The sequence below is a fragment of the Rhinolophus sinicus genome, chromosome 18 (assembly GCF_057876585.1).
Source record: "Rhinolophus sinicus isolate RSI-liver-muscle chromosome 18, RSI-T2T, whole genome shotgun sequence".
NCBI classification, from domain to species: domain Eukaryota; kingdom Metazoa; phylum Chordata; class Mammalia; order Chiroptera; family Rhinolophidae; genus Rhinolophus; species Rhinolophus sinicus.
The window spans coordinates 36,734,963-36,762,517 of record NC_142518.1 but is presented as its reverse complement, the minus strand read 5'-3'; the positions used below and the strand labels follow the sequence as shown (position 1 = coordinate 36,762,517).

General features: G+C 50.6%; 1 protein-coding gene and 1 pseudogene across 11 annotated transcripts in view; one reads left to right on the top strand and one right to left on the bottom strand.

Moving 5' to 3' along the window:
• Positions 1–782: 782 nt before the first annotated feature.
• Positions 783–27,555, bottom strand: part of RBM10 (RNA binding motif protein 10) — a 28,668-nt gene continuing 1,895 nt past the window's right edge. For 2 of the 11 annotated variants that reach the window (XM_074323998.2, XM_019716739.3), the window contains exons 2-24: positions 27,180–27,321; positions 15,624–15,807; positions 13,917–14,147; positions 12,021–12,090; positions 10,116–10,189; positions 8,657–8,743; positions 6,465–6,525; positions 6,154–6,330; positions 5,623–5,783; positions 5,355–5,452; positions 5,181–5,268; positions 4,391–4,577; positions 4,146–4,288; positions 3,937–4,054; positions 3,748–3,839; positions 3,498–3,662; positions 2,433–2,582; positions 2,270–2,335; positions 1,996–2,184; positions 1,826–1,900; positions 1,434–1,540; positions 1,228–1,357; positions 783–1,150 (exon numbers count right to left, since the gene is read on the bottom strand). In XM_074323998.2, the coding sequence (XP_074180099.1) occupies positions 1,100–1,150; positions 1,228–1,357; positions 1,434–1,540; positions 1,826–1,900; positions 1,996–2,184; positions 2,270–2,335; positions 2,433–2,582; positions 3,498–3,662; positions 3,748–3,839; positions 3,937–4,054; positions 4,146–4,288; positions 4,391–4,577; positions 5,181–5,268; positions 5,355–5,452; positions 5,623–5,783; positions 6,154–6,330; positions 6,465–6,525; positions 8,657–8,743; positions 10,116–10,189; positions 12,021–12,090; positions 13,917–14,147; positions 15,624–15,807; positions 27,180–27,321 (2,846 nt within the window). In that variant the 3' untranslated portion in view covers positions 783–1,099. The remainder of the gene's footprint in view (positions 1,151–1,227; positions 1,358–1,433; positions 1,541–1,825; positions 1,901–1,995; positions 2,185–2,269; positions 2,336–2,432; positions 2,583–3,497; positions 3,663–3,747; positions 3,840–3,936; positions 4,055–4,145; positions 4,289–4,390; positions 4,578–5,180; positions 5,269–5,354; positions 5,453–5,622; positions 5,784–6,153; positions 6,331–6,464; positions 6,526–8,656; positions 8,744–10,115; positions 10,190–12,020; positions 12,091–13,916; positions 14,148–15,623; positions 15,808–27,179; positions 27,322–27,555) is intronic. The other 9 variants (XM_074323997.2, XM_019716738.3, XM_019716744.3 and 6 more) reach the window with 6 other exon arrangements.
• On the top strand, positions 18,360–20,587 carry LOC109437476 (large ribosomal subunit protein eL8 pseudogene; annotated as a pseudogene).

Sequence of the window (27,555 nt, the reverse complement as noted above, 5' to 3'; positions counted from 1 at the left end):
AGTCCTTCCGTTGACACATTTGCATTTACTTGGGGTAAATATCTAAGAATAGAATTGCTGAGTCATAGGATAAGCATATGTTTACCTTTATATAAAACAGCTAATGTTTTCCAGAGTGGTTGTACCATTTACTACTGGTGACCACGTATGAGGGCTCCTTATTGGGGCCCTGTGGTAACGGCCCTGGAGGATGGGGACAGAGGTGGACCCAAATGGTCCTGGTATCCCTGAGGCCTGAGATTGGCAGGCCAAGCTTCTCTCTCTCCACCCCTCCCTCGGGGTCATCAGCCCGTTAAGGGCACAAGGCAGTGCCCACTGGTGCCAGAGTGCCCACTGTTGTCCACTTGGAGATTTCCCAGGGCACGGTCCACAGGCCCAGGGAGGGCCAAGTAGAATTAAGCCTTGCTATTTATTATAGAGCAAGTGCCGCTGCGAGGTGGCGAGGCGAGGGGATGGCGTATTCGCAATCCTGGCTCTGCCCCAGGGGGACTTGAAGCCCAGTGGTGCTCTGGTGGTGCTGGGTTTCCTGGTACAGCATGGCCTGCTGGCCCCAACAATGGTGATGAGCTGTAACCAGGATCTTGTGGGTTGGGGCACAGGCCAGAGCCCCATGTTCTGCCCCTCCACCCCCACTGAGTGGCTAGCCACCATGTACCAGACATTGGGAATGCCAACACTGCCACCTACGTTGGCCTGCCAAGTCCCCTTGTTTGTGTTTATGTCCCGTGTCTGTGTGGGCCACAAACCATGCTGGGATGTGAGAAAGAGACATGAAAGCTGCGGACTTTTCAGCTTTTATTACAAAAAGAAGAACATATTCCAGCCCAGTTTTCCAACAGAAGTCACCAACTCAAAGTCTGACTTGGTCAGGGCCTCTCTGGTTGGGGAGGTGGCTGGTAGACAGGTGCAGGGCCCCATTCAGACCACCTGACATTTCATCCTCTCCTGCCTGGGGCAGGACTACTTCCATACCCGACAGACACAGAAGTATCTCTTGCAGCTCCTCACTGGGCCTCGTTGAAGCGGGTCACCATTGTCTTGTGCAGTGTCTCCTTGTAGGACTCAGTTGAGGTGACCCCATAGGAGCTGCCTCGGGCTCCTAAGCCAGAGCCCCGCACCCGTGTCTGGGCCTGTATGAGGGAGGCAGGCTCTGTCAGGGGGGCTAGGGGTGAGGCAGGGCTGCAGTGGAGAGAACTGGAGGATGGAGATGGGATCACAGAGACTCACCTCAATGGGCGTCACAATGCCCTGCTTCTTTCGGCCCAGGCCACTGCCCTCTTTCCAGCCCATGGCCTGGAGCATGCGACTGCCAATGTTGTCACTGCCCAGCCCGTCCCGTGTGGGCTGCTCAAAGTCCCTGCAGGGGACAGTGGGACAGCGTGAGTGACTGGCCTGCCAGCCTCAGACCCCCCCACCTGTCCCTGGGCACTCACACAGAAGCTGCAGACATGCCACCATACTTCCTCCTCTTGGGCTCTGGTGGCTCAGGGATGCCATACTTTTCTCTGCGTTCAGCTGCGCGGTCCCGGTACTTCATTTGCTGAAAGTTTGTGTGTGTGAGAGAATGGGGGAGCTGGTCACTACTGGCAGGAAATGTGGGCACAGATGGGTAGTAGGGGGTCCCATGGGGAACTGGATCTGACTAACAGGTCTGAGGTCCTGAGGGCAGGACATCATAGGCACCAGCAGCCAGTGTGGGGCATTGGGAAGAAGCCTCGCAGGGACTGGACGTGAGATGGCTAACGGCAGCCAGGCTGTACTCAGCTGAGGAACTTGAGCACTAGCTGCCTGAGGGGCGGGAGGCCAGGAGTGGGTCACACCTCACCTCCATGTCATTCTTCTCAAGTGCTTCTAGTTCATTTTCTGATAGGTGGGCTCGCCGGTGAATCTCAAGGTTTTGCTGCAAGAGGACAGGAAGAGTGAAATGGCTGGGCTGGGCTGGGCCGGGCTGGGCCAGGCCAGGCCAGGCTTCCCTGCCAAGCCTCCCTTAGTCACCTTGTGGAGCCCGGAGAGCTGCTGGTGCCGGATGAGTGCCTCCTTGCTGGGGAACTGGCGCCGGCAGAGCAGACAGGCCAGCTTCTGCCAGTCGGTGAGCTTTTCCTCTCGCTCTGGGCCCCCTCGCTCCTGCTCCTCCTCACTGTCACTCTCCCCGCTGTAGGCTGCCACCAGCCCCCGAGGTGGGCTCTGAAGAAGGTGGGAGATCAGGCCCGGCAAGATCAGAGCCCTCGTCCCCTCCTCCGCTGCCCCTCTTTCTGCCCTCTGCACTCACTGGACGGTCCTCGCTGGCCAGTTTTGGGAGGTCCATGCTGGTGTGCTGTCTCTCAGCTAGTGCTCCCTGGGGTGGAGGGACACAGAAATTCAGGGACTCCACAGAGGGACTGGACGGATGACAAGACTGAGGTGGGGGATGACAGCGGGTGGCCACAACACACCTTCTTCTCCAGGATGGCGTAGCCAGCATCTGCAGTGGCCGACTCCCGCCTTTCATCGTCTCGCAGGGAACTGATGGGCTGGAAGCTGTTTTTGAAGTTTTCTTTTTGCTTGTTGAGACTGCGGGCCCAGCGTTCCATGTCCTTGGCAATCTAGGGGCGAGGGGTAGAGGTGAGGCTCTCAGGAACCCACCAACTCTACTGCCCCACTGCCCTTACCGCAGCCTACCACGCCCTGCACCTCAAGCAGAGGTGAGAGAGGCAGCGGTGAAAGCTCCCAGTTCTCTGTCATACTGTCATTGGTGCTCATCAAGCCCCTCTCTGGCTGTGACCTCACTCTCCTGACAGGCACCCACACTACTCTGTTCTCTGTATGTTTTTTTTTTTTGTATGTTTTCATTTATCATTCTGAAACGCGTAAGATGACTTTCTCTGTCAATAATTTTAATTTACATGCATGATACTATGTAACATTCCGTATTATATTCAGTTTCACCCCAGGCACAACACCATTTTAGAATTTACCTGGCCGCCAAGTTGTTGCTTGTAAGGCTGCACCCAGACTGTTGCTCTGTTCCTCTACCGACACACACTGAGTTTCCCCCCAACTGCCCACTAGCACAGAATACTGCAGGGGCTGTTGTCCTGCCCGCCCCCTGCTGAGCCTGCGAGAAGCTCTCTGTAGACATGGACACACCCCCATGAGTAGGCTTCCGGGCCCAAAGGAGCCTGCACGCCCACTGGTTTCCATAGGCAGGGCTAGCCTGACTTTGGGCATGCCCATAGCAGCCCACACTCCCAGCAGCAGCATGAGGGTTCTCAGTAGAGGACAGAAAAGCTAACGGGGCTCATGTGGATGTCACTGGCCACCTCAGGGAGATACGACCCCGTACCGAAGAGGTCATGCAGCAAAGAGCAAAGCCTGGTCTCCCTTGAGCACAGTTACTGCCTACATACACATCTGGTCCCCACACTGCTCCCTCAGCAGTGGCGGTGACAGGTGACAGAAAGGCAGCCATCAGAAGACACAGAATAGCGAGCTGATGATTGCTGGACCCCAGTGTTCACCTGTTGGGCTGTCTTGGTCTTGTGCTTCTCTTTCTTCTCTTTGCCCTCCTTGGAGGGTGCCCCTGTCTCTTTATGGCCGTCAGCTGACTGCTCCAGGGCAGGAACGTAGGTCCGCCTTTCCCCATCCCAGTACAGGTACTGCTGGCTCTGAGCGTTGTAGTAATACTGGGGTGGGGGGAGAGGGGGCATGAAGGACAGCCTCAAGAAGGGGAACTGCAGACCCCACCTGCTCCCTGGGCTGCCTCATCACCTGGGAGTTGGGGTCATAGTAGAGGCCAGTCTGGGGATCATAGTAGTAGCCGGATGTCTCGTCGTACTGGTAGGTGGAGACGTCAGGAACAGCTGGGGAGTAAGAAGGCAGGGGGGTGGGTCACACCACTCCCTGCTTTGTTCAAGGAACTCCCCACCACCTACACATCTGTAGGCCGGGGCTACTCACGGTACTGGCTGTAGGACTCCTGGGCAGTGGGGCTGGTGGCCGGTGGCAGGGCAGAGCTGGGATGGCTGGGGCTCTGGAGCTCAGATTTGAGCACAGCAGGTGACATGATGGTGTATGACTGGTCATGGGGCCAGACAAGGGAACAGGGCTCAGCGTCTGCCAATACCCACTGTGCCCATCCCTCCAGGATCTCCCTTGAGCTCCCTCACCTGACTGTTGGCAGCAGCGCCCTGGCTGCCGCTTGCCTCGGCTGCTGACTGCTGGTAGATGCCAGGGGTGGCACCAGGTTGGGCACGGGAGAAACCCTGCAGTGACACAGAGTCCGCTCCAGGCTCCAGGGAGGCTTCAGCACCTGTAAAGAGGGAGGAGAATGCCTGTGAATGACAGGGCCCAGGGCCCAGGACCCTCTGCCTGGCGGCCCACACATGGGATTGAGGAGAGATGCTGGGCTTACCTGCTCCGGCTGCGTCCCCTTTGGTTCCAGTGATGCTGGGGCCCTTGGTGCCCTTGAGGTAGCCATGGGCATAGAGGGAGGACTCTGTGCCCTGGCTGCTGCCATAGCCCTCATCCTGTTGGTAGTAGCTGTAGTCGACCGGTGGCTCCTCGGGGGTGGCCCAGGCACCCTCCCCACCCTGGGAGGCCTGAGGGGCAGGTGGGAGGGCTCATTAGCAGAGGAGGGCGTGCTGGGGCAGGGGAACCTAAGACGCAACCGCCCACAGGTGAGGCTAGTCTGTCTCCTGACAGAAAGCATGCAGCCCTCAGACGTGAGATGCGAGGGCTGCCTGGCCGCAGCAGAGCAGGGCAGCAGTAAAAACAAGACAGGAACAAAGACACATGCCAAAACGCTCCCAGGGCGAACACTAGTCTGTGCGCCGTGTGGCCCGTGTGTTGGGCATCAGACCAAGGGAGATGCCACCCTCCCTTCTTTAGTCTTATCTCCCAACTTTCTTTCAGCCAATTATAAATGCCTTTTCATTAAAGAAGATCTAACAACTCAGGACAATAAAATAACCACCAAACAGGAGAGAAAACTAGCCACGATGGCATTGAAAATGAAAGCCTGGGATGAGGTGACTGGGAAGGGAGCGGAAGCGAGGCCCCCAGAGCTCATGGCAGCCACTGTGAGGGTTTTGGGTTCACAGAAAGCCAAAACAGCAAGCCAGCCCTCCTGTTCGCAGAGAGAGTGCGGGAAGGTTGAGGCGGCCCAGGTATTAGGATGCTGGGGCAGAGGGGTCTTTGAGTACCTGTGAGATGGCCCACTGGGCCGCAGCAATGGCAGTGCTGGCCACAGAGGCAGCATTGATGCGACTGCCCTCATTGGAGGCCATGTCCCTGGGGAGGATGTCAGAGACTGGGAGTGAGATGGGGGGCCCCCAGCTGGGGGACAAACTGGGAAGGGACATAGGTGGGGCTCTGACCTCTTAGAACCCTTGGCAAATTCAACGTTGATGGTCTTGCCGTCAATGGTGAGCGGCGGGTGCAGGGCCTGCAGGATCTGCAGCAGCTGGGCTGCCTCCTGGGGGAGGAGGGGAGGCAGGGGCAGGAGGGTCAGGCCCGGGGAGGTCCCCGGCTCCATTGCCCCATTGCCAGGCATGGGGCCGCGGTGGGGGGCTGGAGTCAGGGTCTCTCTTCCCCACCCCGGGGGCCGGGACCCTGGCTGCCCGGCCCCCCCTGTGCCGCCCTCACCACGATGGTGGAGAGCTGGATGAAGGCGAAGCCGCGGTTCAGTTGAGTCTGCTTGTCCTTGATGACGCGTACATTGGAGGAGGAGAGCACTGCATAGGGTGCCAGGGCCCCCAGGATGGAGTCCATGGTGCTATGTGGGTTCAGGTTGCGCAAAATGATGGCTGTGGGAAGGGGCCCAGCATTAGGGGTCACCCCTGAACTCTGCTCCAACCCTACCCTCTGGTGGCTCCCCACTGCTCCCTCTCCTCTGGCTTCCGCATTTTTGCACCTGCTGCTTCCTCTCACCTCTTCTTCCTGGACAAACTGCTTGCCAGTTCCAAGTCCCAGCTCAGTTGCTCACCTGCTCAGACTTTTCCCAATACACACCCCAAAGTCGAGTTGGGTTATGCTCCTTCCCTGCTCTCCCTGTCTGTCGCCCCACCAGGTGGAGAGCCCTGGGGGGGCTGTCGTGGTCACCACCATCTTTCTGGCCTTGGAGAGCCCCGCCCAGACACCCTAGGGCAGGAAGGAAGAAGGAAGGAACTGACTCACTGTCATTGGCGTTCTCCGAGCTTGGCTCTGAGCCCTGGGACAGGGCTTGGGAGGCCAGCACGCCCTGGGCCTGGTAGGGTTGTGGCAGGGGGAGCAGGCCCTGGCTCAGCTCCCGTCCTCCCAGTGGAAGTGTCTGCTGATCCAGCCTTGTGCCCAGGGGCAGCTTCTGCTCTGCCTCTGTCAGGGGTGGCAAAGGACAGGCTGGTGACCAAGGGGAGGCTCCAAGCTGCTCACCCTCCTCCCAGAGCACTGGCTCCTCACCCTTCTCCCCTCTCCACCACCCCAGGGAGGGGGCGGCATGAGGTTCTCACCTGACTTGGGCACACCACATTTGAAGCACTTCTCGCGGCGTTTGAAGTTCTGGACGCCACACTGTGAGGCACAGGCCAGGCCGTCAGAGAGGGTTGGGCTTTCCATGGCGCCCCCCAAAATTGGATCAGGAGAACCCCCCCCCAGGGAACCCAGCCACGCCCCAGGGAAGGGAGGTTCCAGAGTCAGGGGCAGCTGGGGACTTTGGTGTTCTGGCTCTCATTCTCAGGCCTGTGACTCTCCCCTTTACAAGGTCTCCAATTTGTCCTCAGTGCCACCTTCTCATCTCAGGAAGCAATGACAAGTTCCCCACTCATTACAACTGCTGCCTCTCTGTGGTACCAACTCTCAGGACTGGCCCCCAACAAGGTCCCTTTAGTAGGTTCCTCTTCTCAAAACTTGCTTCCCTGTTCAGACACCTCCAACATTTCTATCCCTCAAAGCCAGGAGTCTTTCTCTCGCCAGGCTCCCACCCCTCCTTTGTCTTGGGGACTGGGTTGGATCCTGCCGCTCTCGAGAAATCTGCTGTGGATATTCCAGCCTCCGGAGACCCCGGTTTCCACATTTCTGGCTGTTCTAAGGTCAGGTACTGAGCACTACTCCTGTGCCAGGCTCTACTCCGCATGTCCAGAAAGTGGCCTCGGGCCTCATGGCCAACCAGCGGGAAGCAGATATAGCACAGAGGAACAGGTTAGTCTGTGGGGACAGTCACCAACAGGGACTCGGGAAAAGGAGTGAGCCAAGACACGCCGCTCACTTGGCTGGGGACAGTCAGAAGGGACGTTCGATCTGGGAGACCCAGAAGTCTGGGTTGGTGGGGTTTTGCTGGGAGGAGATTACTAACAGAGGGAACAAGAGGTTTTCCATAGCTGATGTAGGAGGGTGAGGAGGCCAAAGCCAGGGCTAGGGAGGGAGGGTGAAGCTACATTATGAAGGACCACCCTGCTTAAGCTCAGCGTTGTGGGGGTTTTTAAGCAGAGGAAGAGTGACACGGTCAGAGGTGGTTCAAGCAATGTTACACTGAGAGGGCAGGAGAAAGAGGCACGAGGCCAGCACACCACAGAGGGGTCTGAGGTGACTGCCTGGGGGAAGGAGTGAGGACTGGCCTGCACGGTGGGAATGGCCAGGGCGGCATTTCTGTGATGGGAGTGACAGGACCTGGCAACCAACAGGATGTGGGCGGTAAAGGAGGGCAAAGCAGAGAATTCCCTGGTTTCGAGGAGCATCTGAAAATATAGGAAATACAGGAGGGATGGAGTTCCACTGTCACTTTGTCCCTACCTCTCCAGAGACAGTGGACTCCCGCCTTCTGATATTACTTTTTCGTTTTTTAAACACACAGGTGCCATTCCCTTTGCTAGGCAGAGTTCTTTTTGGGGCCTCAGCAAACTCTCAGTCCGACGCTTAGGTCTCAGGACTGCCAGCTGGCTGCAGATGGGGCTATGCCCCAGGGGAGCCCTGAACCCACAGTGGTGGCATCCATGGCCCCTGTGATCAGGCGCAAGTCACGGCTCAAGGCTCACCACGGTTCCACCTCCCTGAGCCTCAGCTTCCTCTTTGGGAATATGACTGTAGGAGCCTATAGGCTCCTACCCTGTCTCAGGTGGACAGAGCTTTGTCAGAATGGCCTTCAAGGTTGGCCCAGCTGACATAGGCTCACAGAACATCCTGTGCTTTCCCTCAGAATAGCAGCTGCCATTAAATGGTGCTAAGTGTGGGCCAGCTGTTGTTCGCAGCGTTACCCTCTCATCCCCACATTTTAATCCTCCCAACCACCTTTGGGGAGAGGTGTCGTTACTATTTGCATTTTAGAAATGGGAAAGCGAGGCAGGGAGAGGTTCAGGGCCCTGATCAAAATCAACGCAGATCTAGGGGAGTCTAATTTCAACCAGTCTGCCTCTGAGCTCCACATTTTACACACCACGTTATGCCTCCACTGTCACGAGCGAGTCATTTATGTAAATATTTGTTGACCGTCTACTGGGACTTCAGGCAAGACAGTGCTTCACGAGGACAGAGACTGCAACCGAGCGGAAGTTCAGAACACATTGGTAGGTGGGCGTGTGGCAAGGAACCATGGCTCCGGGAGCCGAGCCAGTCCTCCACGCCACGTCAGAGGCCCCAGGGAGACAGAGATGTTGCCATCACTGCTGCTGTCGCACTTCGTGGTAAGTGCTGCCCACCGCCCCTGTACCTTATTACATAGCCAGTCCTCATTGATCTTGGGCTTGGGGTCGCTGTAGTGCATGGACACCTTCTGGCCCAGGATGTTGAGGGAGTGCTGCGGGAAAAAGCAGAGCTGAGTGAGGCCCAGGCAGCAGTGCCCCACGCACCGTTTCAGCACAGGAGAAGAGAGTGAGCGAGCCCTTCAGCTGGATGGATGAGGGACAGGGAACGGAGGGAGGTCGGAGAACTGACAAGGGAAAAAGGAAGGGAAGGAGGGAGGGAAAGCGCCACAGCCCTCGGGCGCAGCTGTTTGCTGCCTTTCAGGGCACGCGCACGCACACGTGAACACACGCCACCAGGCACACAGTGCTCGGCTGACCGATGCTTGCCAGACAGTGGGGAAAAGCCCCCACTCGTCCCTGATACTGCCAGGCCACACCCAAGGCCAGCACTATACAGGCTACATTTGGGATGAGAGGGGATGGGAAGGGAGGGAGAGGAGGGGACAGAGAGAAAGAAAGAGAGCACACGCACACTAGTGCTGGAGAAGGGGAAAAAGAAAGAGCCATATTGAAAAGATGCAAGTTCCTGCTGGGAGGCTGTCTTCCTGTGGCTGGCTGGGTCCTTGGCCCATGGCACTAGCCGACGGACCGGCAGAGACAGCTCCAGGGCCGGCCCTACTGAGCCCCTTTCCAGCACATCTGCCCCTCCTCCCGAGGCTTTCCTTTAGTGCCACACACCAGTGCACGGGGCTCTGGGTGGGCAAGCAGAGCAGTTCCTTGGGTCTCTGAAGGTCCCAAAGCTGCTCGGTTGGAAGACCATGCCAGACTGGGGGAGCAGGGGCCCTTCCGGGTGGCATGGCTCCTTGCTGAGAGGGCAGGCATACCCCAAGTGGAGCGGGGCGAGTGGTGATACCAGCGGGGGGTAGGTGCAGTGGGTGGGATGGGGCAATCATGTAAGTCCTGGTGAATGAAACTATGACACTTGACTGGTACCTGAGATCAACAGAGCAGTGCTGGCCTCTTACGTGGGAGTCAAAGGGCCGAACTCACATGCAGGGCGAGCTGACAAATTGGGACTTGCTAGTTAGTATGCCAACAGCTAAGTTCCCCTGTGCTTGGATTTCCAGTGGTGCCTGAGAGTGGAATGAAGTACTCGCTCTGCCTAACCCCAGAGTGGGGCAGTCCCCTGGGGTGTGGGAACCTAGGTGGAAGACCCCCCTGGTAGCCCTTTCTCTGAAAGCTCATCCGGGAGAGGTGGAGGGGCAGAGCTAGTGGTGAGTGTGGGTTCTTGATGGGCGGCCCAGTGGGTAATGAGAGATGGGAAGAGGAGATAGTGAGGGTCAGGAAGGGGGAGAGATAGGGACGGGGGGATGGGACACAGGGCCACAGGGCAGGGAACTGTGTCCATAAGAATCAGGCGATGGGGAGCGCTCGATTACAAAGTAGTATTTGTTTGGGGGGGGGGTTCAAGTGCGGCAAAGCAACCTGATTGGCTTCCATCCATCGTGTAGCGTCCTGCAAGTGACTAAACTCGACGAAGGCGAAGCCCCGGCTCTGACCTGGAGACAGCATTCAGATACAGACGCAGTGGGTTAGTCAACAGCTTTGGACACACGGCGTTCCCGGGGGCGGGACCCGAGGGGAGAGGATGGGGGCAGAGAGGGAAGGTGGGAGAGGAGAAAAGAAGAAAGGAAGAGAGAGAAGCAATCAGAGAGAGAAAGACCAGGGAGTGGGAAGCAAGGAAGATGGCTGGGAGAAGGAGGAAAGGGAAGGAGAAGGGAGGAAAACAGACCTGGAGAGAGGTGGGTGGGTCGGGGGAGATACATACACGCCAGCTGGGAAGAAAGACAGAGAGATGGGGCTTGGGCAGATGTGCCTGGCCAGCCTGGGGTGACAGAGACAGAGAGAAGGTACTGGGAAGGGCACAAGTAGAGGTCTATCTCCAGAGAAGGAAGGAGGGCAGATGGGCAGTCTACTGGCTCCACATGGGCCAAAATAAATAGCCAAAGGGCGGGGCCCAGCACAAAGCCCAGGAGCGCCTAGGAGGGGCCCCGTAACAGTTTTATCAATGGAGCAAAAGAAGCTGGGCAGCTCAGTGAGGTTAGGGAGTCCCCAGGCCCATCAGGAACAGGGGGAGTTGGGGACACAATGTCACCTCAGCCTCACCACAGTGCATGAGAGACGGGTGTCATAAGGGAGCCACCTCAGGGCCAAGCTGGGAAGACTACAGCCACCCACAGTCCAGATACTCTAACACAGCAGGAGAACGGGGGCCAGGAGGACCTTAGAGTAAAGAATCAGTGGGTGTCTGGGAGAAGCACCCAGGGCCACAGAGGGGGCTGCACTTGGGATACCGCTTTGGGGAGAGAGACCACAATCCTGGCAACATTTGGTTTGGCCGGGGTGAAGCAGAGCAAGACCTGCATGCTACCAAGAGAGACTCCAGGCCTGGCCAGGGCTTAGAAAGGGACCTATGGCTTGCGGCTGCAGGAAGCAGATCTTCCTTGGGAGGTGTACACAGGGAGGGCTTAGCTGTGGCGGGGCTTGGGGCTGCATGCTTGATCTCTAAAGGAACTGTTAGGATGCAGAGGAGGATGGAATGTTATGATATGAGAGAGAGAGAGAGAGAGAGAGAGAGAGAGAGAGAAAGAGAGAGAGAGAGAGAGAGAGAGAGAGAGAGAGAGAGAGAGAGAGAGAGAGGCGGAGGCGTGGGGAGGAGAGAGACTGAGAAATGGAGAGAGAAGCCCAGGCAGTGAGGCCCCACTGTGCCTGCCTTGGGGAGCCTGGGCCAGAGATCCTGCAGAGACAGCTCTCCCCCCACCCCCCTGCTACCCTCAGGCCAGGTCCAAGCAGCCTGCAAAAGGGAGGGAGGGAGGGGACAAGTGAGGCCAGATGTCCTGGCTGCTCCTTGGGCTGAGCCCTGGGACAAGAGCCATCCCCTGCCTCCCCTCTTGGGATACATGGGGGGCCGTGTCAGACCTACTTTCTGATCAGAGGCTGTTACCAGAAAAATATAGGGGAGAGTGAGGGCCGGAGAAGGAGAAAAAAGGAGAGGGAAGGGAGTACATGGGGGGGTTACCATCTCAGATATTCAGAGTCCCAGAAAGGAGGTTCCCCGGAGCCTGGCCTTGGCCCTGCCCCCGGGAAGCACTCAGCTCAGCTCAGAGCTGCACCCCCTCCCCAACAGCCCCGCACAAGAGGCTGCTGGCTGGAGCTATGAGGAGAGTGGGATGAGGGGGGAGAGAAAAAGAGGGGTATCCCCAAGCTGCCCATTCCCAGCTGTGGCAGGAAGGCAGGGTAGGGAGGGTGTGGAGGAGACTGAGGCAGGAGGGAGACTTGGAAGCAGAGGCTGGCCAGCGGAAGGGGAGGGCACTGGGAACGAAAGCTCACCTGAGGATTTGTTCCGCATCAGCCGGACCTCCCGGGCTTGGACGCCATGGGACTGCAGCTGGGCACGGATCTGTACGGGGAGATACAGAGTGGGGCAGGCTCAGCATAAGGGGGCTGCTGAGTAGCTGAAGCCGGCCAGAGGCCTCCAGGGCCCTAAGGGGCCATTGGTGACGTGCACACACTGTCTCCTCTCTCTCTCAGGGCTTTTCGCCGAGTGACCACGGCCCCAGACCCACACCAGTACCTAGTCTCAGCTTTTGGCCCCCGACTTGCAGAGCGAGTCAAATAAAGAAAGGGGCACAGTGCAAGGTGAAGCATGGCGGTGTGATGACCCTCTGGGGTGGAGAACAGTAAGAGAGCAAGCGAGCCCACGGGTCAAGAATGGTGGGCAGGGGCGGTCTGACAACAGGTTTGGTGCAGCCACAAAGCGAGGAAAGCTGGGATGCAATGCTGGCCCTTCACAAAGGGGCTGCCCTCTGCTTGCATCAAGAGACCCATGACACAAATACGAAACTGGGAAGGACTGGGGTCTGAGCAAACCCAACCCATGTGCCCCAGACCCTGAGTGGAGCAGTAACTTGGGGTGGAGACAGAAAGGTGTGGTTGTGGGGTTTGGAAAGCTTCCGGGATGAGGTTAGCCAGAGGGAAGCTGCAGAGGCAATTCAGGTATCTAGGCCAGTGGTGCATCTCGTGAAAGACTAGGAGCCTGCGCCGGGCATTGTTAATGCCTCTGAGCCTCAGTTTCCTTATTAGGTTAAACAACAACAAAGAGATTAAACACACACACTTTTTCTTTCTGTCTCTCTCTCACGCACACATACACGCAGGAGGATGAAAAAGGGCAAAGAGGAGTTTTATTAGGACCACACACACACAGGGAGGGCTCAGGAAACAATAAGAATGCAGGCTATGGGGCCCAGCTGTCCAGTGTCACACACAAACTCTGCTCTGCCACTCACTGGCCGTGGGACCTGGGGCAAGTTGCTTCACTGCTGCGGGCCTGGTTTCCTCATCCATAGGATGGAAATACAGAGTACCTTCCCTGTGGGGGGGCTGTGAAGATTAAATCAGATGTGGCGTGTGGCCCACCCTATGATAAATCCTCAATAAGTGTCAGCACTCAGCTACTGTCTGACCCTGAACACGGCAGGTGGGTCAGACTTGAGAAGGTTGCAAATACACAGGTGGGTTTTTCTCTGTGACAAAATGGGCAGCTGGCAGATTTCAGAGGAGAGCTGAGCAGAGAATTCATGGGGGTGGGGGGAGAAGGAGGATAATCAGGGAGGCTACTCTAGTGGCCCTTTTGGGCTTTTACTGTGGCTCCTTAAGGTAAGTCTGTAGGAGAAGGAAAGAGGAGAAAAGGAAGGAAGACAGGGTGGGGAGGCTGTCAGCAGCAGCGAAGGAAGTCAAAGAAAAACCCAAGGCTCTGTGGCCAGGCCAGTGAGGAGATCTGATGTTGGTGACAAAAGAGGGTGAGGGGAGGGGAGAATAAAACCTCAGAAAATCCCATGGGGACTCTCCCCACCCGCACCATCTCTGCCATCAGCATGCCCAGCATTGGGCCTGGCACTGGGCCTGGCCAGCATGTGGCCCCCGATCAACATCTGCACAACGGCTGGACGAGCAGTGGAACGTGCAGGAGGAATGCTCTGGTCCCTCCCACAGCCACCACCGGCAGCCCCTTGGGCAAGCCAGCCTATTGGACACCCCTTCCTTCTAGACCAGAAGGCGACAAGGCGTGCCCAGAGGACAGATCAGTGCTGGAGGACAGGAGCCGGTGGGGAGAAGGGATGAAAGGCGCTGAGGTCAGGGCTGAGGGAGAAGTTGAGGGCCCTGGAGGAGACCCAGCCTGGCCTCCTGCTCTGCCACCTGCCCGGGGCCATGGGGCGCACGTACGTCATCCTCAGTGGCTGCCTGTGGCAGCATCCTCAGCATGACGATGTTACTGGCCTTCTCCTCCTCCTCCTCCTCCTCCTCCTCCTCCTCCTCCTCCCCTTGCTCGGTCCGATAGTCCTGGTCCCGATAGTCGCCGTCTCGGGGGAAGCCTGGCGGGCCAGTGGGGCTGTGCCTGTGCCGCCGCCGCCGCCTACGCTGAGTTTCGGAGCCCGGGGAGGCCTCGTAGGAATCCTGGCCGACAGAACGAGACGAGAGACACCAGACGGGCGGTCAGTCTGGGCGGGCCTAGGGGCTGGCCGCTGGCGCTCTGAGGCGGGCGGGCTCTGAAAGCCAGGGCTGGGCGGGCTCCGGCTAAAGGCTCGGGGCAGGCAGGGTGGGTATGCCCTGGACTGCAACACTTCTGGGCTTGGAAATTCTCCCTGGGATGCTTTTGGGGGCTGCCTTGGTAGAGTGGGGATAAGCCAGTGTCAGGTAGGTTGGGGAGGAACTCCCACAGACAGGTGAGCAGACATTGCTTAAACCTTGGGAAGAGACGGTCTGGGGTTGGCACACTAAACCTTGCCCTCTGTTTCTCTCCCCTCTTCCCTTGCCAGCTCAGCTAGTATGTGTACAATTGTTCCTTGTGCCACAGAAGGCTACACACATTGCTTATGTTTCCCAGCCTGGGCCTGGGCCCTGCAACCAAATTGTGGGTATAGGAATAGCTTAAGATCTTGGCTACAGCCAGCCGGCAGGGACTGGTGAATGTGCACGGGTAACAGCACCGGCCCCTGGTCCCTCATCCTTTGCCCGGCCAGTCTCCCATTAGCACCAGGCTCCCTCCTAACAGGGTGTGGTCGCTGGCTTCTTGGGTGTTGCCCAACCAACTCTTCCAGGACTAAGCAGGCCAGGCCTGGGTCCACAGCCCTCTCACCCTTACAGGGACCAGGTAACTTAGTGCCCCACTCCTCTTCTTCCCAACCCAGCTGCCACTGGGGAAGCTTAACTGTCTACCACAGGGGTCTTAGCACTGGGCCCCGCAAAGGGAGGCCAGAGGCCCACACTCTGCCCCTCCAGGGCTGAGGTTGCAAGAATATGCTTGCCACCCCACTAGATAGGAGACTTGCCTGCTTGCAGGACCATGGCCCTGACCACCCCTTCAAAGCAGGGTTCCCCTAAGACAAAGCTGCTTCTTCCGCTCAGCGGGGGGTTCCCTGCTGGTAAGCATCATGCCTCCCTCCTCAGGCTAGGGCTAACTACCCAACATGGAACTCAGAGGAGAGGCCTGAGAGGGTCTTTGCCTTCTAAGAGCTCTGCCACCACTGGGAATGCCCACAGTTGGACTCGCAGAGCTGCTCTGCTTGGTGACATACAGTCTCCCAATTGCCTTCCCAACCCCAGACTCCGGGGGTCATGTCAGAGGCTCTTGAAGGGCCCCATATTGGCTGGGAGCAGGCAGTACAGGGCTTGCAGTGAACCATGGACCCAAAGTGAACACTGGGGAAGGAGGGAGAGAGGTGGTGGCCAGAGGCCCTCACAAATACAGAGCCAAGCAGGGAGACCCAACTTGGGAGAGGAGCCCTCAGAGGGGGAGTGGGGACAGACCCTCCAGGTGAGGCAAAGCCACTGAGCACAGTCCGAAGGCACAGGAGCTGAGAGCTACCTGCAGCCAGAGGCCCTGCAAGAGCCACCGCCCCACCCAGGCCTGACTGGCCCTCCTGCCCTCACCTCTGCACTCTGCTCCTCGGATGAGTCGTCATAGTCGTGCTTGCCTTCCTGGCTGCCGTACTCGCGGGGATATGAGCGGTAGTCCATGTCTCGGTAGTCGTGGTCCCGGCTGCGGTTTTCCCCACCGTCCTCCTGCGAACGGTCAGTGGCTCCATAGCGGCCAGTCCTGTCTCCACGACCACCTCTGGGGGAAGAAGGATGGGAGGCATGAAGAGCGCAGTCCTTTCTGAAAGCTGCAAGAGGTGAGGCTGACCCCCCTCACTCACTCCTTCCAGACCCTCAGTCCCACCCCTGACAGGGGTCCCTAAATCCTGACCCTGTGCGGTGAGCAGGCTCCTGCCACTCTCTCGCAAACCCAATCCACTTCTCTCCTCTCCTCCCCCCCACCTCCAGCCCATGATGTCTTCCTTCACTGGGCCCTTGGGTGTGGCCTCCTGACCTCTTCCCAGGTCCCCCACCCCAGTTCCTTCTCTATACCCCAAATGTAAGTGAGTGCTCTACAAGGCAAAGCCAATCAAGCACAACTGTATAGCTCCCTTCAGTGGTTCCCTTAGTCTCAGGGTGAAACACCAAAAAGCTCACCAAGGTCCTATAAGATCTGCTGGGTCCTACGGGCTGAGTTCCCTGCTGACCTCTCTCCCTCTGCCTCGTCATGTACTGTGCCACCCTGCCCCTGTGTCTCATGTTTACCTTGCTAGCACTAGCAGCTGTTTTGTTAAAATGTCTCCTACTGCAACAACTGTAAAATAATTACCTTAAAGTTGGTTTAATGTAATAATTTGTTTAATGATTTAAAAAATTACTAGACTGTGAGTTCTGGGAAATGAAACCACACCTGTTTGGTTCACTGCCCTAGTCCCTAAAGCTTAGCTTAGTGCCTAGTACTCAGTAGGTACCTAATAATTATTTTGTAATAAAATGATGATTAAAAAAGTATTCTAAAAGCAACTAATACACATTGACTTAAAACAGGCACCATAGGAGACTACGACTAGCAGGGGCCCAATCCTGGCAGGAACAACATTAGAATGTCCATTATCGACACCACTATGAACGTTATTTTAAGACACTGGCTGAAATAGTTAAATAAAGGAACGAAGAAACAAGGTTAAAAGATGGAAAGGAAAAGGTAAAATTACCATTATTTGTAAATGATATGAGGATATACTTATAAAACCTCAGAGAATCAACTGAAAAATGATTACAAATAATAAATCAGTAGGGATGCTAGGTACAAAATTAATATTCAGACATAAATACCTTGTCTGTATTTAGAGAGCCACTGTTTAGAAAATAGGAAGACCCCAAGTATAATTACTGGGACGTGTGCAAGATCTTATGACTACACTTCACACATATAAAGCAGGATACATTTGAAATGGGTCAATGATTTAAATGGAAGAAATGAAACCATAAAAGCAGAAGAAAACACGGGATTAAATCTTGATAATCTCGAAATGGGGAAAACTATGACCCAAATCCAAAAGCCATGGAAAAAAGGTTATTAAATTTGACTACATAAAAATAAAACATACGTGCTTGGAAGGAAAAAAACCCCACCGTAAGTCAAGACAAAAGATTAACTGGGAAAACGTATAGGAAAAGGTAAAAGGAAAGGAATGGAACTCACAGTAAGGAAATATAAAGATGCTCTATGTCAATCCTAATGAAAGATGAATTTTTTTTTGAAAGATGAAATTTAAAACTACACCGGATAGACCATTTTTATTTTTTATTTTTATTTTTTATTTTCATTTTTTAATTTTAATTTATTGGGTTGACAATTGTTAATAAAATTACACAGATTTCAGGTGTACAATTCTGTATTACATCATTGGATAGACCATTTTTAAATAAATGTTTAAAATTTATTTTTGTACATTTTCCTAAATCATTTTTATTGTGGTAAAATATACGTAACAAAAATTTACCATTTTAACCATTTTTAAGTGTTCAATTCAGTGGCACAAAGTACACTCAGAACGTTGTGCAACCATCACTATTTCCAGAACCTTTTCATCATCCCAAACAGGAACTCCACAGGCACTGAACAATAACTTCCCACCTCACACCCTCTATTCTACTTTGTCTCTATGAATTTGCCTATTCTAAGTACCTCATTTAAGTGGAATCATAAAATATATGTCCCTTTGTCTGATTTATTTCACTTAGCATATGTTTTCAAGGTTCATCCATGTTGTAGAATGTATCAGAATTTCATTCCTTTTTAGCGCTGAATATGTATGTATGTATGGTATACGCCACATTTTGTTTATTCATTCATCCACTGATGGACACCTGGGTTGTTTCCACCTACTGATTATTTTGGTTATTGTGAATAATGCTGCTATGAACACTGGTGTACAAGTATCTGTTTGAATCCCTGCTTTTAATTATTTTGAGTATATACCCAAGGAGTGAAACTGCTGAATCATATGGTAATTCCATATTTAATTTTCTGAGGAACTGACAAACTGGGTTCCACAGTGGCTGCACCATTTTACCGTGTTTCTCCCAAAATAAGGCCTAGCTGGACCATCAGCTCTAATGCGTCTTTTGGAGCAAAAATTAATATAAGACATGGTATTATATTATATTATATTGTATTATATTATGTTATATTACACTATATTATACTATGTTATATTATAAAGACCTGGTCTTATATTGTAGTAAAATAAGACTGGGTCTTATATTAATTTTTGCTCCAAAAGACGCATTAGAGCTGATGGTCCGGCTAGGTCTTATTTTCAGGGAAACAGGGTAGTAAAAAAACTAAGAAGTTAACTAAGCTACACACTTTACTAGGATTTCACCAGTTTTTCCACTACTATTGTCTCTTTCTGTTCCAATATCGAATCCAGGCTCCCACATTGCATTTAGTCATCATGCCCCTTGGAGTCTCCTCCGGCCTGTGCAAGTTTCTTGGTCTTGGTTGTTTTACGACTGTGACAGTTCTGAAGAGCACTGGTTAGATATTTTGTAGGATGTACCTCAACTTGGGTTTGTCTGATGTGTTCTTGTGATTAGACTTGAGGGGATGGAGTTTCTGGGAGAAGACTACATTAGAGACAAGCCCTTCTGATTGCACTGTATGGGGAGGGGGGCACGATAGCAACATGACTTAGCACTAGTGATATTGACCTTGATCATCTGGTTACGGTGGGGTCTGCCAAGTTTCTCTGCTACAAAGTTTTTTTTTCTCTTTCTACTCTATTCTTTAGAAGCAAGTCACTAAGACCAGCCCACACTCAAGAGGAGAGGAATTAAGCTCTATCTCCTGGAGTGGGGAGTATCTACATATATTATTTGGAATTCTTCTGTGAGGAAGATTTGGGATAGAACGTTTTTGACTCAACAGATTTGCAAGAGTCCAAATGTTTGACAACAAACTGTTGGCAAGACTATATGGGCACTCTCATATTGCGGGTAGGAGCGAAAATGGAACAATCACCATGAAGGGGAATTTGGAAATAGCTAGCAAAACTAAAAATCTATATGCCCACTGACCCCCAATTCTCCTTCTGGGAATTTAATGGACTGATATGCTTGCACATGTACAAAAACATTATTCACTGCAGCACTGTGTATAACAGCAAAGGCCAAGAAACAACTTAGAAGGATCAGGAAAATTGTTTTTAAAAAAGACTAATGAGCTCTCCTCCTTCCGCCCAAGATGCCAAAAGGAAAGATGGCAAAGGGGAAGAAGGTGGCGCTGGCCCCTGCTGTCATGAAAAAGGAGGCCAAGAAGGTGGTAAAGCTCCTGTTTGAGAAAATGCCAAGAACTTTGGCACTTGACAGGACATCCAGCCCAAAGGGACTTCACCTGCTTTGTCAAATGGCCCTGCTACATTCCGCTGCAGTAGCAAAGGGCTATTCTCTATAAGCGCCTGAAAGTGCCTCCTGCCATTAACCAGCTCACCCAGGCCTTGGAACGCCAGACAGCTACTCAACTGCTTAAGCTGACCCACAAGTACAGACCAGAGACAAAGCCAGAGAAGCAGCAGAGATTGTTGGCTTGGCCCAAGAAAAAAACTGCCAGTAAAGGGATGTCCCCACCAAGAGGCCACCTGTCCTTCGAGCAGGGGTTAATACTGTCACCTCTTCGGTGGAGAACAAGCTCAGCTGGTAGTGGTTGCACATGCTGTGGATCCCATCAGGCTGGCAGTCTTCCTGCCTGCCCTGTGCCGTAAGATGGGGGTTCCCTACTGCATTATCAAGGGGAAGGCCAGGCTGGGGCGTCTAGTCCACAGGAAGACCTGCACGACGGTCGCCTTCACACAGGTTAACTCGGAAGGCAAAGGAGTGCTGGCTAAGCTGGTGGAAACTATCTGGACTAATCATAACGATAGATACGATGAGATTTGCCATCACTGGGGAGGCAACGTCCCGGGCCCAAAACTGGTGGCTCGTACTGCCAAGCTAGAAAAGGCAAAGGCTAAAGAACTGGCCACCAAATTGGGCTGAATGCACACCGTTGAGTTTTCTGTACATAAAAGTAATAAAAATGTTCAAAAAAGACCAACAAGGGGGAGAGGAGCCCCACCAAGCATTAAAACATGTTATAAAGGTTGGACCATCGAAACACAAATGGACAGATCAGTGAAACCGAAGAGTCCACAGTACAAAAAAACATGGAAATTTAGAATAAGCCAAAGCTTGCATTTCAAATGAACAGGGGGAAAGTGGATCAGTCAATAAATACTAGTTGTGATAACTTTCTGGCCCAGGCATTGGCAAACTACAGCCAGTGGGCCAAATCCAGTCACCTAAATAGTTTTCTTGAACACAGCTATACCCATTTATTTACATATTGTCTGTGGCTGTTTTCAGGTGGGTAGTCGTGACAGAGACCATATGGTCTGCAATGCCAAAAATATTTACTATCTGATCCTTTACAGAAAAAGTTTGACTTTTAAGAAAATGAAGTTTTTATGTGATTTCACTTATATGTGGTATATAAACCAAAAATAACAAAAGAACAAGACAAACAAATGAGAAACAGAAACTCATAGACACAGACAATAGTTTAGTGGTTACCAGAGGGTGTGGGGGGTGGGGGGTGGGAGATGAGGGTAAAGGGGGATCAAATATATGGTGATGGAAGGAGAACTGACTCTGGGTGGTGAACACACAATGGGATTTATAGATGATGGAATACAGAATTGTACACCTGAAATCTATGTAATTTTACTAACAATTGTCACCCCAATAAATTTAAAAAAACACACAACTATCTGAGTTCTTGACAACCACAAAAAAAAAAAAAAAGAAAATGAAGTTTTTGATCTACTTTACTTCTTAAACCAAGTAAATTCTAGATGAATCAAAAATTTAAATCCCTGAATAGAAACCACAAAAATATTAGAAAGAAAACATAACAAAAAAATTGATCAAGAATGGGGCAGGGCTTTCTAAGCAAGACAAAACCCAGAAGTCATAAAATAAAAAACATAAATATGGCTTTGTAAAAATTTAAAAATATCTAGAGTGCAAAAAAAAATTACCATAAACAAATAAACATGTGATAAAGCAAGTAGAGTAAAATGTTAATGGTAGAATCTAGTGGATGGGTATAGAGGTGTCCACTGTAAAATTCTTTCAACTTTGCTGTATGATCGAAATTTCATAATATTGGAAAAGTCAGAAAGCTAAAAGATAATTAACAAATAGAGAAAATAAAATGTTTGCAGACATTTTCATTGGTTTCTAATTTTTCTTTTATTATTATTTTTTAAACTTTTATTTATTTGTGTTTCTCCAGGACCCATCAGCTTCAAGTCAAGTAGTTGTTTCAATCTAGTGGAGGGGGCAGCTCACAGTGGCCCATGTGGGGATCGAACCGGCAACCCTGGTGTTATGAGCATCGTGCTCTAACCAAGTGAGCTAACTGGCCGCCCTGGTTTCTAATTTTTCATAGTTGTTTGTTCATTCATTTATTCATTCAATAAATAGTAAGGGAACATTTGCCATGTGCCAGGCACTGTTCTAGGTGCTGGGGATATCACTGTGAGTGAAATGAAACCTGTCCTTGTGAGCTCAGCTTTGGAACCCAAACTGTTGCCTTATGATAAATGCCTCAACAAGAGGTGGCTTGTACGAGTTTTTGATACGAACAATGTTTTTCATGTTTGCTTACTATAGGTATCCCTCAATATTTGAACTCTAGTCATCAGAATTTAAGAACTGAACATTTAAAAAAAACACCTTTTATTTATTTATTTATTTAAGTGTGTTTTTCTAGGACCCATCAGCTCCAGGTCAAATGGTTGTTTCCATCTAGTCGTGGAGGGCGCAGCTCACAGTGGCCCATGTGGGGATCGAACCAGCAACCTTGTTGTAAGAGCACTGTGCTCTAACCAACTGAGCTTACCAGCTGCCCCGAACCAAACAGATTTGAATAATGGTCAGATGAAATCCTGAGCTCTCTGACACTCAACATCTAAACCAAATAAATTTGGAGCTCTTGCTATCTAAATTCAGGAAGGGAACATATTTAGATAGTAAGAGATACATACTTTTCATTGGCCACAGAGCACTTTGCTTGACTAAACACCATCCAAAGGCAGACCCTGTTCATAATACATTTCTAGGAAGCTGGACTAAATAATATATGAGGACCTCCACAAAATGAATATACTTCTAAAAACATAAAATGCAAAAATTGGCAGAAGTAGACACAATTATAATAAAAAACTCAGGCCTTTTAAAAGGTAAGTTTAACTAAGGTTTCAAAGGACAGATAATTCTTATACAAGTTTCTCCAAAAGAGAGAAAAAGTTGCCCAATTCATGTCATGAGGCTGCCTTGATTCAGTGCCAGATAAATACAAAAGGAAATTATAGGACCACTTCACTGATGGAAATGAATGAAAATATCCTAAATAATACAGTATCTGATCAAATATAAGTATTTTAAAAATATACATGTTATATACCTGTTCCCTTTCCATCTCTGAATCTCTCGTGCATGTGGGGGTCTCTGACTCTCTCAGGTATGCAGGGTTTCCATACATATGTATGTATTAAATTTGGTTATTTTCTCCTGCTAAAACACACACACACACACACACACACACACACACACACACACATACACACAAAGCATTGCTTAATTTTTCTGCCAAAAATTCATGAGTAAACACTTAAAAAACACAATTTGGGGAATGTGATCAATAACGTAAAGATTTTGTGGGTTATCCGATGGACACTTGTCTCATTAGGGAGACCACCTCAGGGATGATGTAGATGCCTGATCATGGCACTGTACACCAGAAGCTGAAGCTGAACAATAATGAATGTCAACTACAATTAAAAAAAAATTGAGAAACATCTACAGAGCAACTGACCTGTACTCTTAAAACATATCAAGGTCATACAAGACAAGAAAAGATTGAAGGGGTGGCAGGATGGCTCAGTTGGTTAGAGCGCGAGCTCTCAACAAGGTTGCCGGTTCAATTCCCACATGGGATGGTGGGCTGCGCCCCCTGCAACTAAAGATTGAAAACGGTAACTGGACGTGGAGTTGAGCTGCGCCCTCCACAACTAGATTGAAGGACAACGACTTGGAGCTGATGGGGCCTGGAGAAACACACTGTTCCTCAATATTCCCCAATTAAAAAAAATTAAAAAAAAAAAGATTGACTAACTGTTCTAGATTAAAGGAGACTAAAAGTACAAAGCAGCTCAATGCAATGTGTGATCTTGGATTGGATCTGGACTAGGGGAAAATAGCTATAACGGACATTATTGGGACAACTAATGACATCTGAACATGACTTTATATAAGATAAAATAGTGTATCAATGTTAAATTTCCTGATATTGATAAGTGCATTGTGGTCCTTGTTCTTAGGTCATACATGCTGTAGTACTTAAGGGTCATGTCTGCCACTAACTGAAATGACTGGGGGGGAATTGTATATGTCGGGGAGGGGAGAGGGGAGAGAGAAGCGGATGGGGGAGAAGGAGGGGAGAGGGAGAGAAAGAGAAGGGAAGGGGAAGGGGAAAGGGAAAGGGAGAGGGAGAGGGAGAGGAGGAGCGGGGTAGGTGGGTAGGTTAGGTTAAGCAAATGTGGCAAAATGTTTACAATTAGTGGTTCTGGGTAGTGGATATATGGGAGTTCATTGTACTTGCACCTTTTCTGTAAATTTGAAATTTTTCTCAAAATAAGAACTCATAAATATACGTATTCATACCATGATCAAGGAAGGTATATCTCAAGAATGCCAAGAATATAACTTAATGCGATTTATTAAATTAATGGACAAAAGGAGAAAGAAAGCATGTAATTATGACATTCAATACTCATTTCTGAACAATATTAGTAAACTAAAATTAAAGAATTTTCTTGGTTTATTAAAGTCTACTTTCTAAAAGCCTACAGCACACATCATACTTGATAGCTAAGCAGAAGGGGCCTGGACTGACTGCCTACCTGCAGGTGTCCTTTACGGGAAAGAAAATAAACTACATTGTTTAAGCCATTATTCTTTGGAGCTTCTAGTACAACCTGCTAAAATGTATCTTAATTTGTGCACCCAGCATCTCTGATACTATTTAACATGGTACCAACAGTCCTAGACAATACTATAAGTGAGGAAAAAGAAATGAGAAGTGACAGGGCTGATTTGCATACCACATAACAAAATACTTAGAAAAACGATCAGAAACAACAATGAATGATTAGGGCCGGCCCAGTGGCTCAGGGGGTTGGAGCTCTGTGCTCCTAACGCTGAAGGCTGCCAGTTCGACTCCCACGTGGGCCAGTGGGCTCTCAACCACAAGGTTGCCAATTTGACTCCTCGAATCCTGCAAGGGATGGTGGGCAGCGCCCCCTGCAACTGTACCTTGCACTGAGCTGCTGCTAAGCTCCCAAATGGGAATCCCGCAAGGGATGGTGGGCAGCGCCCCCTGCAACTAAGATTGAACTCGGTACCTTGCACTGAGCTGCTGCTAAGCTCCCAAATGGCTCAGTTGGTTGGAGCGCATCCTCTCAACCACAAAGTTGCCGGTTTCGACTCCCGCAAGGGATGGTGGGCTGCGCCCCCTGCAACTAGCAACTGGCAACTGGACCTGGAGCTGAGTTGTGCCCTCCACAACTAAGACTGAAAGGACAACAACTTGACTTGGAAAAAATCCTGGAAATACACACTCTTCCCCAATAAAGTCCTGTGCCCCTTCCCCAATAAAAATCTTAAAAAAAACCCACAAAAAACGAAACAGAAAACAATGAATGATTAGAAACAACAAGAGAGTGCAGTAGGGATAAGATAACTTATAAAAATTAACAGCTTTCCTCTACCCCAGCAAATACCCACTTGGAAAGTAAAATGTCAATGAAAAGTACTGAAGTACCTAGGAATTACTTTAACAAAGAATACGCAAGACCTATACTTTCATTTATTCAGATTTTTATGTCCTTTAAATGAGTTTAAAAATATTCTCCATACAGGTCTTGGGTGAGGTGAGACCACTTACAAAGATGACAATGCTCCCCAAATTAATCTATAAATTCAACGCAATCTCAATAAAAATTCTAGAATGTTTATGAGGGATTGGATAAACTTTTTATATAAAGCTCCACAAATAGCTAAGTCAACTTTGAAAAATAAGAGCAAAGTAGGAGCAATTAAGACATTCTCTGAAGTCATAATAATAAAAAACACTAAGGCTCTGGCACAAGAAAGAACAAATAGACCAATGGAACATATCAGATCACTCAAGACAGATCCGTGTACATGAGGGAACTTCAAATGACATGAGGCACCACAAATCAGTAAAGAAGCACGGACTATTTAGGAGATGGTACTGGGAAAATACTCACTATATGGAGGAAAATAAAACCAGAATCTACCTTGTACCATATTCCAAAGTGGACTCTAGATGGGTTTAAAGACCGGAATGAGAAAGGTAAAACAACAGAGTGAAAACAATCATTGTGATTCAGAGATAGGAATAGAGAGAATTCTGAAAGCACAGCTTATAAGACAGAGAAGTGATGAAGTTTAGCACACCCAAATTCAGAACAAGTATCCATCCTTGGGAGAATTGTTAAGCAAAGGGCAATAGGCACACCCCATGGTGTCCTTGGGACCAATTAGAAGCAAAGCACTAATATACACAGCAATACAGACAGATCTTGGAAATGCAGGGCTATGTAATACAAAGTTCAAGAAACAGAATGAAGACTAACACTCTGCCATTTGTGTAAAGTGAAAACACAGATGCTCAAAACAACAGTACGTATTTTAGAATCATACATTTCAAATGACAGAAAAGCTGCCTATGGCTATGGGAATTGGGAATAAAAAAGAAAAGAATAAATATGGCAAGAGAAGGCCTTTATACTGACCTGTGATAGAAACCCACCACGAACTGGAAAAGTATGATTAACTGAAACCTCTGCACTTGAAGTTCTTTAAAAGCCAAAAGAAACCAGTGGCCTTATTTGATAATAAAGTCTGAAGCAAGTATGTTACTTAAACTCAGAAACTGCCACAGGGTACTTCTAGTGGATACCATACAAAATTGAATGCCATTCAAAAGACATTTTTAAAGAAGGTCAAGACTGACTAACACTAGATTATGACAACATCTCAAATTGGGCTCACTTTTCAGAAAACAAAGTATTATAATTCTACATTTTAAAAAGGGCCTGGCGGTAGAAGAAACCCTTTGTAAGACATTACAAAAATTATTTCCCCCCTGACTTTTACAAAAGCTACCGACTCTTAATAGAGGCTTTCTGGGAGAGTTAGGTCTGCTTTCCTATGTAATCCTAAAATGTCAGGAACAGATCACCAACATTAGAATCAACTGGGGAGATCCACCAGTTGATGGTGAGGGTATGGTCTGGATTCTCTGTATTTTATCAAGTGTCCCAACTGTTTCTTGTTCGACCAGAATTTAAAAATAAGTGTTCAAGAGTGTCCCATTCCAAGACAAGTATCACGCCCACTTCAACCCATCCTGCCCCTGAAAATCTCCCACTATCTGACCTGGCTTGCCCCACACTTGGCCTGGCAAATTCCTAACTCTGAAGGCACCACTCCCTTCCATGCCTTAAACCCAAAGCACACCTCTCGTGAGAATCCACAGGCACTTACAACCCACTACCCGTCTCTGCCTCTCCTCTTGCAGTAGCTGTCCAGACCTTGGTGAATGGCACCATATACCTATCAGGGTCACCCAAATTGGAAACCTGGGCATCAGCCTCTATTCTCCCCTTTCTCTTTAATCCTTTCCCACCCTCACAACCAGCCGTGGCACCCATCCAGCTGTTTTGGCATCACCTGTAAACTGTGTGGCCTGCCTTGTGAGACCCTGAGTAAGGAGAAGGCTGCAATCTTATCTGTCTCCTTCATCACAGCACTCCCAGAGCCTAGCACACAGGTCCTGGCTCACAACAGGTGCCAAGTAAATGTCTGCTGAAAAGAAACCAATCATCTACTGCACTGTTTGCTTTGCCTGGACGCCCTTTCCAAGCACCTTCCTGGAGCAGTTCTGAGATGGGGACAAGCCTAGGCTGCTTGATGGGGGTGGGATTGGTAACTCACCGTCTTTCATACTCCATATCCTGATAGGGCCTTTGGGGGCTGCTGGGGCCCCTCCTCAGCCGCTGGCTCCGTTTCACTTCCCAGCCACCCCCACAGCTGCCACCATGATCTGCCAGCCTGGGTGATGCCTCCTGCAGGGACTCTGGGGAGAGAGGAAGGAAAAAAGGAGTCAAAGCAGTTGGGGCAGAGAGGGCCTCCTTGAGAAACCCTCCTTGTTTAGGTTCTCTGCTGTCCCTTAGCCTGAGGACGTTGTTTCCCAACTCCTAGTGCTCCTGAGGACCAGAGCGGGGAGGCAGCTGCTCCTAGCCCCCCGCCCCCCCCCACTTGGCCAGCTCCTTTCCTTCCCACACAAATGTGAGATTAGAGTCCACTGCCC